The following is a 17,961-nucleotide window of genomic DNA, read 5'->3' as shown; positions in this document are numbered from 1 at the left end:
GGCACATACCCAGATGGCTGTCGGTCACCATATCATTGATTTTAAATGTTCCTATCTCTCCCAACTCTTGGTCTTAAGGCCCTGCCTTCCCAGATTGGTGTCCAAAACACGCCTAAAGATTCTGCCTCTGCTATGGTATATGGTTCTTGAGAAAAGAGATCATATTGTTCTTTATATTCTTTAAATGGGTTTCATGGAGGGTTACATTGCTTCATCATCACTTAAGCTCTACCTTTCCTACATGAGTCATTCATTAGCTATTTAATATTGAACCTGTTAATTTATAAGTTACATTTGTAAGTGAGTGTGATATTACCACATATTTTATAAGAATTTTGTTAGAAAAAAATGAAGCTTTTTTGAATAATTTTAAGTGTTATTTTAGAAACTATTTTAAAGGTTGAAATAATGAGATAAACTAATTTAGAGGTCTAAATAACCTCCTTGGTGATTGTGAGTGTAATTAACAACACTGTATTATATATATAAATTTGGTTAAAAGGGGAAATTTTAGGTCATATATATGTTACTAGACTCAAAATTAAAAGATAAAGCAGAGGGCAGTACGACACAGTGAACCCTATTGTAAACGATGAAATATTTAGAGTTAGTACAATAATAAAAATATTTTTTTCATGAACTGTAACAAATGTACCACATTAGTTCAGGGTGTTAGTGGTAAAGTGATGTGGTGGTTTGAAGCCATATGCACCCCAGAAAAATATGTTCTTAAATCTAATCCATTCCTGTGGGTGTAAACCCATTGTAAGTAGTCTTTCATTGAGGCTACTTCAGTTAAGGTGTGACCCACCTCATTCAGGATGGGACTTAATCCTATTACTGGAGTCCTTTACAAATGAATGAATACAGAGAGAGAGAGGAAAAAAAAAGTCATGGAGACAAGAGGTTGAAATCAATGGAACCTGGAAGAGAAGGGAGAGACCAGCAGATGCCGCTACGCACCTTGCCAGGTGGCATAGGAGCCAAGGATCACCAGCAGTCAGTGTTTGGAGAGAATGCATCACCCTGATCATGCCTGGATTTGGACATCCTAACAGCCTCAAAACTGTAAACTAATAAATTCTCATTGTTTAAAGCCAACCCATTTCACAGTATCTGCTTTAAGCAATCTAGCAAACTAAAACACGTGGTATATTGGAAAAAAATGTGCACCCTAATGTAAGCTATGGACTGTAGTTAATAGTATAATTATAATATGCTTTCATCAGTTGTAACAAGCTACCACACTAACACAGAGTGTTGATAATTGGTGAGTGGGGTATGTGGGAATGCTGTATTTTTTGCATAGCTTTTCTGTAAATCTACAACTTTTTGAATTATAAATAAATAAATTTATAAAAAAAAGAGTTATGCCTGGCACCCCCATTTTCCATTTTCACTTTACGACATCCTGTGGCAGACAGCAGAATACTGTAATTGTACAGACTTGATTTAAATGTCTAATTTCCTCACGTCATCAATGACTGATTACTTTAGTGCCTGTGTACTCAGACAGCATAAACAGAGGGCTGACATTTATCCTTATTTTTAAAAGTCATGGACATCTCTTCTTTGGCAGCAATTGATCTGCAATGTCAATGTGTCTTGAATTATAAGAAGTTCCACTGCCCATTTTTGAGATGGAAGGTGAAAGGCACCTCTTAAGTTGCAAATATCTGAAGGAAGATTGCTTTATCTTCACAAAAAATATTTGTACTTAGATGAAATGGTGCAGAATATTATACTTCTCAAGTGCTCAATTCCTTCTCATAGAAATTTCAAAGGAACTTAAGATGCATTTGGCAGGAGCTTTTTCTAGTGCAATCAGGTTGCTATGGTAAACCTATTATTTTAAGCAAAGGAGGACTATGTTAGTAAAGTGCTAATCTTTTTTCTGTTTTATGTGAACCTCTAATTACTCTCCGACTATTGAGCATGTACTGCAAGTATGTCTTTTACCATTGTAAAACGTGAAAGAAAATAAGGTCGTAGAAAGTGTGTCTGCTGTTACCATGCTGACAGGTGCATTTGATGATACAGTGCCCTTCTTAAATAATCTCATTTTGGATCAGGAAATACACTTTTTTTTAGAGAGAGATGAAGGGATGAGGATGGCAGGGAACAAATATTATGAGAGTAATTGAAATCCCAAGCCTCCCCACATTTGTTTATCATAAAAATATAAAAAATTATAATATATAATATTTACTGATCACTGGCTATGTACCAGGCTCTGTATTATGTACTTTATATGCGTTATAACATTTGGGTGTTAAAGTAATCCAATGTTATAGGTACGATTATAATTTCTATAGTGCAACCATGATAAATGAGGTTTAATTTATCTTCCAAGGAATAAACTTTAATCACAGGTGTGCCAAGATTATAAGCTACATCTATTTGATGTCAGAGCCTATGCTTTTAGCGTGTCTGTGCCGTAAACATTGTTTCCCCTCTTCTTTACCTGACTGATATTTAAGAAATATTTTAAGACTCATCCCCGGTCGCCATTGTCAGGAAACTTCTCTGACCCTGCAGGCTGTTTATGCTCATGTCACCCTGTGCTTATTTCTGTCTTTGCATTCTTACATGCTGTATCAAAATTGTATTATATACATTTTATATTTATTTCCTCCACTATTAGAAGCTTTTAAATATCTTCATTGGCTTTGTATCTTCAATATATATCACAACGTTTAACCCATAATTCAAGTTGTCTGATGAGCCCAGTCAAACCTATTTTAAGCAAGAACAAATGTTCTCTCCAAAATGTTGCTCTTGGGGCATTTTGTCCTCTCTTAGCTGAGCTCCTCTTCAAAATGTCACTCCCAGTTGCTCTGAGATCCCTCCATTTGTGAGATCTCTTCATAGGACTCCAGTGAACTACTTGAGACCCACCATGAATGGGGGGGCCACACCTCCATGGAAACATTCAATCAAGAGGTCACACCCTAATCAAAGGTCTCACTCACAGTTGGGTGGGTCACATCTCCATGGACACACTCAATCAGAAGGTTCCAATCTAATCAACACTAATCTGTCTGCCCCCACAAGATTGCATTAAAGAATATGGCTTTTTCTGGGGGACATAATACATACAAACCAGCACATCTCCCATCTCCTTGCTCACTGAATGACGTTGAGAGACGATGTATCCATCCCCTTACCCACTGTGTGACCCTGAACAAGTCACATCTAATCTTGCTCCCAGAGCTTAATTTTCCTCATCTGTAAATCGGGGGGCTGGATGGACTTCATCGTTGTTCCTGAATTCTCCAGCTCTAACAGTCTCCAATTTTGTGAAAGAATTAAATGATTATAACTGCACTCCAGCATTGTTAGTAAGAATGAAAACTAATGAAATTACTGTATAAAGTTTTGATCTTCCAGTTTCTAAAAATACAAACTAGGTGATCTATTTTATAAATGTCTCAATGAACTCCAAGCTACTTTTTAAAATTTCATTTTATAAACTAGCTGTACTGAGTTATCCTGCAAGTAGGATGAAAGGAAGGTTCACTGAGAGGGATTTCTCTTACTATTATTGAAATAATGATACTTTGTTTATATATACCTTGCAGCAACATGAGTGGGGAAAATACTAAAAGTCATGAATGAAGGTTTCTTCCAGGTTATATCAAGTAGAATTTTAGTATCATAAAGATTTCAAGAATTTTAACTATTTTAATGAACCTAGTGACTTCCCAACAAAGTATAATTATTTCACATTTGCAGTTGATCATCGTGGAATTTACTGACATATAATTAATTTACTATTGATAATATTATTGAATATTCTGTTGTGAATGACCCATTTTTGTCTTTGGTCAATTTTTCTTTTGAGTGGTGATCATTGGTTATTTATATATGAGTTATCTATTCAGTTTGTAATGTTTACTTGTTGTCTACCTTAGTTGTGAAAATATTCCAGTTTATTGTACATATAAATTTTATTGTATATATTTCTTATTTATGTTTTTTGTTGCTTTAAATAAATTGAATATTTTATATTCAAATTTATCAATGTTTTCTTTTACATTTCTGGTTTGGTATAAGGTTTAGAATAGTCTTTTCCACCCAAGGATTATGAAGACCTCCACTCATATTTGTGTCCAGGATTTTATGTTTTAAATCTTTAAATTTAAATTTTAAAACTGTTTGAAACATATTTAATTGCAAGGAGTTAAATAAAGAGACAGGTTAATTATCTTTGTCAACATGGCTCCCCAGTTATCCCAACCTCATTTTGTGAAAAATTTATTATGCCCAGATAAATGTATAACGTAAGATAAAATGTATAGCATTATGAATTACTCTAAAGTAATCACACCTGAAACCATCACCCATGCCTAGAAATAGAATAATGCCAGTTCCTGCCTCATCCTTTCTCAATCATAGCATACTCTCTTCCTGTAAAGGTAACTATTATCCTGACTTTCGTGGTTATCAACTCTATGCCTTTCTTTGTAGTTTTTCAGCTAAGTATATATCCCCAAAGACTATGGTGTTAACACTTGCCTGTTTTGGAATTATACCATCAAACAACATGCATTGTCTGTAGCAGCTTTTTTCACTCTACATTATGTTTTTAAGATACAAGCATGATGTGGCATATACTTGTGCTTCCTACATATTCAGTGATAAACAGCATTTGATCTAAGAATATACCTGGCATATATGTAGTCTATTATTGATGAATATTTGGGACATTTCTTCTTTGAGGCTTTTAGGGATGGTACTGCTATGATTATTCTGGAACATCTCCTGGTACAAATGTGTGCACTTTTCTCTGGGGAATCTAACTGAGAGTTAAACTGCCAGTTCATAGATTATGCATGTCAACTTTACTAGATAATACCAGTCTCCCAAAATATTCTACCAGTTTACTCTTGCATCAGCTTTATAAGACATGTCCTATATTTCCAAGCCATTTCCAACATTTGTTATGGTCAGATTTGAATGTTCACTACTCTGACTGGTTTGGGGTAGAATTTCCATGTGGTTTTAGTTTCCATTTTCCATATAGTTAAATGAGGGGAAGCATCGTTTCATGTATTTACTAGCCATTTGAATTTCCAGTTTGTTGAAGTACCTGTTCAGGATTCTTGCTTGTGTTTGTAATGCACTGTGTGTATTTGTTGTTGCTGTTGTTGGAGTCCTTTATATATTCTGGATATTAGTCCATTGCCAGAAAACAGCATTGCTGGTTTTGTCACCCATTCTATAGCTCGCCTGTGCACTCTCTCTTTTTTTAATGAACCAAAGTTCCTGATTATTATTTACAAAATGTTAATGTTTACCCCAGCACCAGTTATGTGAAGGGTTATCGTTATTTTTCTGAAGTGCCCCTTGTCATACATCAAGTGTTCACATATACTTGGGTCTGTTTCTGAATTCCTTGTTCTGCTTCACTTGGTCTCACCTGCCACCAAAACTCTACTTCCTTAGTTATTATTATAACCCCACACCTAATCAAGTGCTTCACATGAAACAAATGCTTAACAAATATTTACTGAATTTCATGTAAGAAATATTTTGGAAAAAGTGAACCTGAATTTTTAAATTTAATATAGTTTTGCAGGAAATTTTACTATAAGAAAAACATATGCATATCTTTCAAAGAAGGTGTTTAGTTATCTGACTAATTTAATGAAATTTAAATTTTAAATTTAAATGATTTCAATTAATTTAAATGATTTAAATTAAGTGAGATATATTTTGTTTGTTAAAATGATTAACTCTGCATATCATTTTATACACTGTGCTATAAACTGTGCTGTCTTGTCAGTGTTTTTTAGAGTTTTTCTGTATTTTACACAAGTGTCAAATTCTAAAAGTTAATGTAAAATCTACTTTGATCAGAACATCTAGATTTTTGCTTTAATTCCTTACTTATCTTTTCTAATATAACTACCCTTAAAATGTAATTCATGGGGATTGTAATCCCCTATAAAATATCATTTGGATAGCATTTTTGCATGAGCTTAAAAATTATCTACTTTGTAAGAATGAAATAGGAGTGGACAGAGTTGTTGGAGAGTGAATTTCAGATGTTTTGCTTGGATGATATTGATGGTGTTGCCTTAATTAATTTCTTCCCACACAGTTATTTCTATCCTCTCTTTAATTGTTGCTGAATTGTCTTCTCCTTTAAAAATTACTTGGGTTATTTTTATTTCTTTGGAGATCTCTTGCATTATATTTTTCTCTTAATTTGTTATGTAAAATAGCACATAGTGGTAGATATGCAGATTTCCACTATCCTCAGTTCTTATTTATGAGAATACTAATTTGATAGTCATTTGAGTATCTACAGTTTTATATCCATAGCATTAAAACAATCATTGAAATAACAATGCCATTTAATAAATAAAGGAAGGATTGACTCAATTTCTTCTTAAAAATAAAAACAAAGTCTATAAATCTGTATGTTAGTGCCATCCTACTACATTAATGTAGTACATAATTTAATAATAATGTAGTATATAAATTAACTTTGCCGACTGCTAAGAGTATACAAATCTCACTGTCAGTGTGGATCATAACGGGTTCTCACTGTCAGTGAGGTTCTCACTGTCACTCACAGTTGAGTGTCACTCACAGTGAGGTTCTCACTGTCACTGTCAGTGTGGATCATAACAGGGTTCAGGCACGTACTTACCTAGCACAGAATTGGTGTTCTGTGCTCTACCAGTAGTGTGAACAAAGTTTTACGGGATTAGAGACAGGGAGCAATTCTGCTAGGCAAGCAAATAGGGGTGACAAGGAAGGCTTCATAAAGAAGAATAGATTTGAACTGGCATTGAACACTGGGTAAGATTTTACCAGACAGAGAAAATGGTACAGAACAAAGAAAAGAAATAGAGCACCTAAGCAAACTCACTGAAACATGAGTACGCAATGAGCACTGGGAATCTGTTTGGAAAGGCAAATTGAACCAAGTGTGGAGAATTCTGTGGAGGACTTTGATCTCTGCCTTGAAGGAAGTGTGAGGGCATCAGAAGGATTTATGCAAGGAAATTACATAATTATATGTATGTTATAAGAAAGTTGGCTTTGTGAAATTTCAATTTGAAAGGGGAAGAATAGTTAAGTAAAAGAAGAAAAAAATCAAATATGACTTGATATTTTTTAGATTTGGTGATAAAGGACGCAAGAAGAGTAGTTTTGTGACGGAAGATGATAAATTTGTTGTAGGACACATTTAATTAATGTAACTCTTGGAAATGCAAATGAAGACACTCAGGCAAATGGAAATATATTGTAACCCAAATGAGACATCCTATTCCAAATTCAGGTTCTACTATTAAAACTCATATGTGGATGTGCTAAACTATTTACATGATTATATGAATGTCATACTTTTTAATGCATTAATTCAATAAATATTAATTCAAAACCTTATAAGGATACATAAGTACAGTTAATTCTGCTATTTTTGTGAAGATAAAGAAGAAAGGTGCAAAAATCAAAGATTTACTGAAATTTACCTTGCACCTTAAAGAATGAGTGAGAATTTACTTGGCAGGCATATGTTTTAGTAGTAACTGAACTAAGTTGTGCACTGAAAGAGAAAAAAAAATGTGCTTTTTAATGGGATTGCATGCAGAATTTCCTCTTCTTTGTCTGTCTGCAATAAATTAGCCTTTCCTGCTGTAATATATTTTGCCTTTTCATCAAAAACCACTGTATCCTATAAAATACATTAAGGTTCTATCCATAAAGAGAATTCAGCTAACAGTTGCTTTAATAAGTCATCTTATTAAAAAAAATCTAATACATACATGGCCAGAAATAATAAAAATTGCTAATGGTTAATTAAAAATTTGATATTTGAAGAGGATAAGTTACAATCTATTGGGAAACAAAATATTCCTAGAACAAAACATTATCACTTTGCTATCCAAGTTTACAGGAGAATATGAGACAGAAACTGTCCACAATGAAAACAATAAAATGTAGATACCTGAACACATATGCCAATATTCAATTCATCTTTTCCAAGGAGGGACAAAAGCTGCTAATGTTTATTAAAGAAATGTGCTATCTAATAAATTTGTCACTATTAATAAATGTATGTGACTTCAAACATAAATGTTGATTTTGTCTTTGTAACCGAATGCCATATCTCTCAAGAATAATATGATTGATGTTAGTGGTTTCTCATCTCAGTCCATGAAGGATTAATTAACTGTACTGGGCCATACTGGTCCTAGATTTGGCCTCTTTTTCTTTTTTCTTCACAGCCTTCATTATTGGAAGCATTCACTCATGATGAGAGAGAGTTTTTATACACATCCAAAGGCGGCGGGCTCAGAAAATCTACCACCAACACTGCTAATGTCTGTTAGCTGACCTCAGACAAATCACTTAGCCTCAGTATGCTTGTTTCCTCATTTATTAAATAAATTGAGGGGAGTCATGGATCCTCCTGACATTTGATAAAATGTAAATGTGTGTTGGAATATTTTTCCAGGGAGAGATCTGGGGTGTACTAGTTAGGGTTTTGGATTGCAAACAACAGAAACCAATTTGACTGACTGGGGCAGAAAAGGAATTTTTTAGGGAGGTGGGTGTTAAGTTCAGAATACAAGCTTGGGCAATCCAGCTCATTTAGGAATCCAGGAAAGCAAAGCATGGCCTGGAACCAGTCCCTGCTTCCACTGCTTCTGCCACTGTGTTCTGGGCTTCACGGTGGACACTCCCTTCACGCTATCGTACTTGCCACACTGCCACAGACCTCATGACTTAGCTTTTCACCCTCAAGAATCAAAATCTTAGCTGAGAGCATCGGGTGTATCCCATTCTAGCTGCCAGGATGTGGGAAGAGGGTTAAGTGAGGGTGTGGGTGGTTTGGACCCCTGCCTCCTGCTGAACTTGGGACTACCTCCAAGTAGGAGGGGAACATTGTTGAAAGGCAAACAGAACAACCCCCTCTTTTGCCACAGCTTCTACCCGATTCTCGAAGGGACCATGACCCCACCACTTCCACCAAAAGAGATTATGAATCACTGCGTTAGATAATCTTTAATTACGGCTCTGAAATTATATGATTCTAAATACTAATTTTTCTTTCCTCTATCATCTACCAACTCAGAATTTCTTTAACAAGATACAAGTGCAGCAAATGAATGACTAACAGCATGGCAGGGTCAGCCCTGAAGCATCTGATGATCGTCTCAGTGGGTTGTGTAATTACGATGGTTGGACTAATGACAGGGAGTAACAGATGTCTCTGAGCGCTGTCATCCAGCTGAATCTCTGGCAACCTAGTACCAATCCCTCAGACGAAGGAAACTTCTTTACTTTTTCATAGAACCTCCTGATGTTTTGTTATGAAAATATTAAAATGCTGTATGGCTTAATGGTTGGGTGTACAGACTTTGAGGTTAGTGGGCATGGATATCAATTTTGAAGCTGTCCCTCACTAGTTGGGTCAGCACAGAAAGTTACTTGGCCTCACTAAGTCTCAGTTTCCTGTTCAATAATGTGGTAATCATGCTAGCCAAAGCATATATCTTAGTTTCCCAGGGTTGCCACAATAAATTACCACAAACTAGGTGGCTTAAAACAACAGAAATTTATTGTTTCACAGTTCTGGAGGCTACAAGTGTGAAATCTGTAGGACATTATCCTTCCTTGCATGTTTCTAGCTTCTGGTGGTTTGCCAGCCATCCTTGGGCATCCATCTCTGTCTCAGTTGTCACACGGCATTCTACCCTGGGTTTCCGTCTTCACATGATGTTCTCCTCTCTGTGTCTTGGTGCCAGATTTTTTTCTTCTTGGAAGGACAATAGTTGTATTGGAATAGGATCCACCCTAATCCTGTTTGGCCTCATTTTAACTTTAATTCCATCTGAAATGAAAACAAAATGATATATTGCGAGGAATTACAGTGTTTGACACATAGTTACAGCTCAAGAAATAATGATGAAAGTCACCATAATGATAATTAAGAGATTTCCAACTATGGCTCAAACTCATTCCAGAAAATGTTTACTTTTGTACTTTTAAATTTTAAGTCAATAATAATAGTCACTACTTTGACACGTCCCATGTTAATATGAGATCTAGGAATGTAAAATAGACTCTAAACAATCACAAAAATATATAACTTGAAATGTTTCAGCAAACACTTTCTCTCATGTGGCAGAGACAAGATCAAAATAATAAAAAGACCACATCATGCCAATTTATGTAAAAATACATGAAACTGAATCAGTTATGTTAACTAGTGTCATCAAAATAAGTTGAATATGAAATACCCAGAGAGTTTAATCTATGAATTTTTCTTCAAAGACAAATGAAACAAAAAATAGAGAGCTGTAAATGTGAATGACTTCTGAGGCAGCAATTGTCACTTTGATTCTTGACCTCCCTGGCATTTGTGGTTTAACTTCAGCCTACCTTAGGGAGTTAAGAAAAGTTATTTGCCCAACTATTATCAAGCACAGACTAGAACTGGTCTGGAAGCTTTGGGGTTGCTGTACACTTGTTTCCTTTGAAAGCCTCACGGATTCTGTGAATCTCATAATGAGTGTGCTCTCTCTTTATATTTTTCAGGTAAATGTGAATGTGGCAAATGCACTTGCTATCCTCCAGGAGACCGGAGGGTGTACGGCAAGATGTGTGAGTGTGATGATCGTCTCTGTGAAGATCTGGACAGCTTGGTCTGTGGAGGTAGAAACAATTTTCACAGCCTCGTGCCACTTGCATGCAACATGCTTCACCTTCCGTTCTTATTGTACTTATCCTCCTTCTTAATTTTCTGTTACAAAGAACATAAACAAAAAGCAACACACAATTAGACCTAAAAGCAATATACAATTAGGTTTGTAATGACCTTTATTTTCCTGAACTCTTGAATTAAGGGTATGTCCAAATACATAGTACAGTACTGATAAAAGATGGGTGAGTCTGAACTAAGTACTATGAAGACAGTGAAAGACTTGGCTGCATCTCAGCAGTGTAACATGATTTTTATTGTTGTGCGTATAAACATTGATGGGGAGAAAGTAAGTACCACCCAAAAATTTGAAATAAAGCAGTAAGACTGCACTCTTTTTTTTAAATTCATATTTATTGAGATATATTCACATACCATGTAGTCATACAAAACGAAGTGTACATTCAAATGTTTACTACCATTATAGAGTTGTGCATTCATCACCAAAATTAATTTTTGACATTTTCATTACCACAAACACAAAAATAATAAGGATAAAAATTAAAGTGAAAAAGAACAATTAAAGTAAAAAAGAACACCGGGTGCCTTTTTTTTTTCCTTCTTCCTCCATTTTTCTACTCATCCATCCATAAACGAGACAAAGGGGAGTGTGGTCCATATGGCTTTCCCAATCACATTGTCACCCCTCTTAAGCTACATTTTTATACAATAGTCTTCTATTGGGTTCTGGGTTGTAGTTTGATAGTTTCAGGTATTTACTGCTAGCTCTTCCAATTCATTAGAACCTAAAAAGCGTTGTTTATATTGTGCGTAAGAGTGCCCAACAGAGTGACCTCTCAGCTTCTTTTGGAATCTCTTTGCCACTGAATCTTATTTCATTTCCTTTAACATCCCCCTTTTGGTCAAGAAGATGTTCTCCATCCCATGATGCTGGGTCTACATTCCTCCCCAGGAGTCATAGTCCATGTTGCCAGGGGGAGTCACTCCTGTGGGTGTCAGATCCCAAGTAGTGGGGAGGGCAGTGATTTCACCTGCCAAGTTGGCTTAGCTAGAGAGAGAGGGCCACATCTGAGCAACAAAGAGGCATTTGGGAGGAGGTTCTTAGGCAGAATTATAGGGAGGCCTAGCCTCTCCTTTGCAGCAACAGTCTTCCAAAGGGCAAGTCCCGTGGTAGAGGGCTCAGCCCATCAAACCACCAGTCCCCTATGACTGTGAGCACATCAGCAACCATCGAGGTGGGGGAGCCCAATACCCCTGCATTCTCCACCAGCTCTTCAAGGAGGCTCTGCATACTTTTAAAATTTTTTTTTAAATAACTTTTTTTAAAATCAACTGTATCAAAAAAAAATTAAAAAAAAAACCATACAATAAAAAAAACATTTCAAACATACGAGAACAAGGCAGTCCAACATGTTCCTACTCTACCCCAAGAAAATAACCTAATATAGCAACATTTCTGTGAACTTGTTCCTACCATACTCATCAGCAATTAACAAACCATATGGGCATTCCCAGAATGTTAAATTTACCCACGATAGCTTATCTGTTCATACTGGGTTATCGTTCCCCCTTCATTAATTGCTCTCTATCGCTAGTTCCCCTGCATTCTACATTATAAACCATTTATTTTAGGACTGTGTTGTTTAACCTCCAGGTGTTTGTGAATTTTCTAAGTCTCTGATGGTTATTGACTTCTAATTGTATTCCACTGTGATCAGAGAATGTGTTTTGAATAATTTCAATTTTTTTAAATTTATTGAGGCTCATTTTATGTCCCAGCTTATGGTCTATTCTGGAGAAAGTTCCATGATCACTAGAGAAGAATGTGTATCCTGGTGATTTGGGATGTAATGTTCTATATATGTCTGTTAAATCAAATTCATCTATCCAATTGTTTAGGTTTTCAATTTCCTTAACAGTCTTCTGTCTGGTTGATCTATCTATAGGAGAGAGTGATGTGTTGAAGTCCACCACAATTATTGTGGAATGATCCATTGCTTCCTTTAGTTTTGCCAGTGTTTGTCTCATGTATTTTGCGGCACCATGATTGGGGGCATAAAGATTTATGGTTGTTATTTCTTCTTGCTGAATTGCCCCTTTTATTAGTATGTAGTGGCCTTCTTTGTCTCTCCTAACATTCTTGCATTTGAAGTCTATTTTATCTGAGATTAATATTGCTACTCTTGCTTTCTTTTGGCTGTAGCTTGCATGAAATATTTCTTCCATCCTTTCACTTTCAATTTCTTTGTGTCCCTGTGCCTAAGATGAGTCTCTTGTATGCAACATATTGATGGTTCATATTTTTTGATCCATTCTGCCAATCTATATCTTTTAATTGGGGAGTTTAATCCATTTACATTCAACGTTATTACTGTGAAGGTGTTTCTTGAATCAGCCATCCTATCCTTTGGTTTATGTTTGTCATATATATTTTTTCCCTCTCTCTCTTATTGTCCCTTAATGAACTAATATTGAATCTCTTTAGTTCTGAACTTTTCTTCATATCTCTCTCACCTTTCTTTGTTTCTCTGTTGGTAGGGCTCTCTTTAGTATCTGAAGTAGGGCAGGTCTTTTATTAGCAAAATCTCTCAGCATTTGTTTGTCTGTGAAAAATTTAAGCTCTCCCTCAAATTTGAAGGAGAGCTTTTCTGGATAAAGTATTCTTGGTTGGAAATTTTTCTCTCTCAGAATTTTAAATATGTCATGCCACTGCCTTCTTGCCTCCATGGTGGCCACTGAGTAGTCACTACTTAGTCTTATGTTGTTTCCTTTGTATGTGGTGAATTGCTTTTCTCTTGCTCCTTCTCCTTAGTATTTGACAGTCTGATCAGAATATGTCTTGGAGTGGGTTTATTTGGATTTATTCTATTTGGAGATCACTGGGCATTTATGCTTTGTGTATTATATTGTGTAGAAGGTTGGGGAAGTTTTCCCCAACAATTTCTTTGAATACTCTTTCTAGACCTTTACCCTTTTCTTCACCTTCTGGGACACCGATGAGTCTTAAATTTGGGCGTTTTATTTTATCTTTCATATCCCTGAGGTCCATTTCAATTTTTTCTATTTTTTTCCCTATTCTTTCTTTTGTTCTTTCATTTTCCATTCTGTGGCCCTCGAGGTCACTGATTTGTTGTTCAGCTTCCTCTAGTCTTGTACTATGAGTACCCAGAATCTTTTTAATTTGGTCAATAGTTTCTTTTATTTCCATAAGATCATCTATTTTTTAATTTACTCTTGTAATTTCTTCTTTATGCTCTTCTAGAGTCTTCTTCATGTCCTTTATATCCTGTGCCATGCTCTCATTGTTTATCTTTAGTTCTTTGATTAATTGCTCCAGGTACTGTGTCTCCTCTGATCTTTTGATTTGGGTGTTTGGGTTTGGGTTATCCATATCGTCTGTTTTTTTCATACGCTTTAAAATTTTCTGTTGTTTTTGGCCTCTTGGCATTTGCTTTACTTGATAGGGTTCTTTTAGGATACGTAGGATTATTCAAAGATGAATCTCTAATTTGTCAGATCTACAGCTTGGTGGAGTACACTTTCTCTAACTAACCAGCAGATGGCATCTGTGAGTCACCTAATCCCCTCAAGTCAGTTCCCCCCAACTTTATCTTTGTGGTGTGTGGGGGTCTGATTCTTGTGGGGTCCAATTGGTGCACCAAGTTTGTCTGTGTTGTTGGTGCTGTCCGCCCTGAATGTGGGGCATGTGTCTGAGTGAGAGAGAGGGAGGGCAGCTTTAATAATCAAACCTCCCAGGTGTTCCTGGAGATTTAAGGCTGTTGCAAGAGTTTAAACCTTCATTTCAGTCTCATCACAAATTATCTCTGCCACTGACCCACAAGTCTTTGGTATTGGCATATGGTCCCTGGGATTTCCAAGTGGGTCCCTCTTCCAAGCCATGCCCTTCTAGGGGCTCTGCTGAGGGAAGGTTGTGCTACATCACAAGTGCACACTGCCCCTCAAGGGAAGTTCTGGGCTGCCGGTCCATGTAGGTGCATTCCAAGCCTGCTGTAAGGATGGCTGTATGGGGCATGTTAATGTCCCCCTTTTTGCACAGCTCCACCTTCCCAGCTCTGGGACAACTAGCTGTGGGTGTGTGAAAGGCTATTGTCCATGCCTGATATTGTGGCATGTGCTTGTGTTGCTGGAAACACTTTCTGTCGCACTGGGTTTTTTGGTGCATCTCTGGGCTGTGGCTCCAGCACTGGGTAGGAGCGTTCCCAGCCTGCCGGGAAGATGGCTGCAAGGGTAGTGGTTATTTTCCCCTTTTGACTCACCTCTGCCTGCCTCGCTCCAAAACAATTAGCAGCGAGTGCACGAAAGGCTATCTTCCATGCCGGATATTGAGGGGTTTGCACAGCCCATTCCTGCCACGCTTCACTGTGTGGTTCTTGCTGCTGTATCTGTAGCCGCTTTTGGGTTTTTTTTAAAAGAACTAGTCCACCTCCAAACACCAACCCATGGTTTCCCCACACCACAGCGTGGCTGCTGGACATTCAGCAAGCTTATTCACTTGTTTCAGAATGTAGACTCTCGGTTTCACCAAGTGCACGGTCCCTGTGGATTTAGCAGACCTTGTCCAGCTGGTGCATGGCTGGAACTGGTGTTCTGGGTCACTTTCTGGCTTTTATCTAGTATTTTGCACAGAGGTGTTTTTTTACCCTGTCTCTCCTAGCCACCATCTTATGTTCTCCAAGACTGCACTCTTAAGTTTAACTACAAAATCACAGGAGATATACCCTCAGTTTCCATGATGTAACTCAGACCCAAACAAGCTCTTACTGAAACTCATAAACTGTCCAACAAAAGAGTGAGAGAGTTAAGAGATAGTCAACAAAAGTAACAGAAAATTGAGGTCCCAGGGGTTGAATGTGCCGGCAATAGACAGGAGAAGGATCTCAGTCTTGGAAAGACTTCTTATTGTAGAGACTGATGCATGCTGATCACAGCTCTTTCCAGGTTTCCAGTACAATTGAGGTGAATTGGGCATGGAATCATATTAAAAGAATGTAATTATGCCACTTCAAGAAAATTTTTATAATGCAGTTGAGTACTCTTGTTGGACAAACCAAAATGCATATACTACTTGGAAGGTTGGAGCTCCATCTCTTTCTATCATCTATCTAATACATAAGTATGTCTATCTATCTATTCTCTCTCTAACCAACTATAACACACTTTCAATTTAACCAAAAATATTTTCTCCTTTCTTTTTCCTGTGAGCCAAATTTAAAAGCCCTTTGAAATAATTCTTTGACCAAGTGCTTTATCTCAAGCAGTCTTCACAAAAGCTACCCTAAAATATTGTCCCTGTTCTCTTCATTTTATAAACAGAAAGTTTTGCAAAATTTGATGGATTTAAATAATTCATAAAATGCCTCATAGTTAAGAAGTGGAAGACCCAGGACTTGAACTGTGACTTTTAGTTCACATATGTTTCCCTGTACCACAGTTGTCTCGAGTGACATCTAAATGTCTTCATGTTATGTCAATATTGTTTTTAGTTTAGATCCCTCCTTTGCTGGTATCAGTTACCTGAAATATCTAAGCTGGCTGTAAGTCTTTTTTTGTTTGTTTGTTTGTTAAGGATATTACATTTATTAACCCATTTACTTTTCACAACAATATATAGAAAAGCCTGCTTGGCACCAAGAAATTTCCCTATATATGTCTCTGCTCTTATCATCATCATTTTCTCTCTAACATGCAGTGTTTTCCTCACATGGATCTCCTTGCCCAACTGCTTTAGTGACTTTGTTGAAATTGTTGATAATGTGTAAACCTGTTAGATCTGTATATGACCTCTTATGATGAATGCCATCCCCTTCCCCCCATCACGAATCTCTCTTTCTCTCCAGCTTTGGAGAGAAAATCAAAGATGAAACAAAATTTATGTACCTTCCTGTTAGATAATATCAAATATTAACTGGGTAGTGACCATCTCACCAAGCAACATGTTTTAGGCTAATTCTCAGTTCTGCATGTCCAGTCTCTATTTTGTCCTTCTACCCAGTGTTGTCTTCTCCTGGGAGGACTCACTTCTATTAACTAGTAAAAGGCCAATATATAATCCAGAATACCAAGTACTTGATTTATAATGAGAAATATAGCTGCCCCAGAGATCAGAACTTTTTGTAGGAAAACTTTATGGGAAATCAGATTCTGAGACAAGGATTTGGATGCAAGTAATTTATTTGAAAGTTGAAAGAAACACTGGTAAAGGAATAGAAAAGTATGCTGAGAAAGAGAAGGCAGCCAATAAAGATTGTGTTTTAAATCCAGTTACTACTAGCGTCAACTGAAGCTTCATCCCACTGGGACCACTCTGGGAGTCCATGTAAAACACACAGCTCTTACATACCGGTCAGTCACTAGTTGAGATGTTAATTCCCCTGCAACAGCCAGCATGCCTCACAGGGCAGGTGTCAGTGGCTGGAGAACACCTTTGGGCAGAGAAATCCAGGTGCTGCCAGAAGAGAGTCACCAAAATGTTAACCATGAGGGATGTTTGCAGCGCATAATGACAGCTGCTATGGCATATCTGCCAGTGGAACATGGTTTTCACTTCAGGGGATCTGGGTATCTTCTCTGGTCACTGCAGCAGACACACTGGTACATTCTTATTTTTTCAATGCTATCTAGATTTTGTAGAACCTCTAATCTAATCTTTCTTTAGAAAAAAGTAACACAGTAGATTAGACAAGATCTTTAGAAAAGCAAATACACCCTTACCTTTGTGATATAACCTTAATTATAATTTAGGAGCTCCTTAATCTCACATTTAGAAATTATTTCTTAGGTGAATCTTCTCCAATATATGTGACATCATGGAACTTCATCAGTGAGAGGATGAATGTATTTTCAAATTTAGGGAAAGCAACATTCTCAAGGAAGAGGACCATCCTGCCAGCAACAGACAAATAACAGACATATAGCTATTTGATCACTATAATTGGATTACTTCTCTCAAAGTCTACTTTTTCTTAAATGTTGATCACTAGCTCTAACAAATAATCTGTGCATATAATTTCATATTTTACATTTTGTTAAACATTTTATTGGTTCAATCTCTAAATGTTTTTCATGTATGCAAAGGAAACAGGTCTTGGAAATTTTCTTTGGAAACATTTTATATCATTATTCTTAAAATTCACTTTGATATTCAATAATGTCTTTAGCAGATATGGGGTTAGGATGGCACCACAGTTTTGAAAGACTCCTCTAGGTAACAGCATTTGTTTCATTTACATTCTCTCGTTGCCCATGAGCCTCGT

At 36.7% G+C, this 17,961-nt stretch overlaps 1 protein-coding gene across 1 annotated transcript in view; it reads left to right on the top strand.

Annotated features, from left to right (window-relative positions):
- The window catches only part of ITGBL1 (integrin subunit beta like 1), a 252,793-nt gene that overhangs the window by 211,256 nt on the left and 23,576 nt on the right, over nt 1-17,961 (top strand). The window contains exon 8 of the mRNA XM_037800214.1: nt 10,564-10,680. Within this exon, the coding sequence (XP_037656142.1) occupies nt 10,564-10,680 (117 nt within the window). The remainder of the gene's footprint in view (nt 1-10,563; nt 10,681-17,961) is intronic.

The sequence above is a fragment of the Choloepus didactylus genome, chromosome 12 (genome assembly GCF_015220235.1).
Source record: "Choloepus didactylus isolate mChoDid1 chromosome 12, mChoDid1.pri, whole genome shotgun sequence".
NCBI lineage: Eukaryota > Metazoa > Chordata > Mammalia > Pilosa > Megalonychidae > Choloepus > Choloepus didactylus.
The sequence above is the reverse complement of the archived record's forward strand: the minus strand, read 5'-3'. Positions and strand labels throughout refer to the sequence as shown.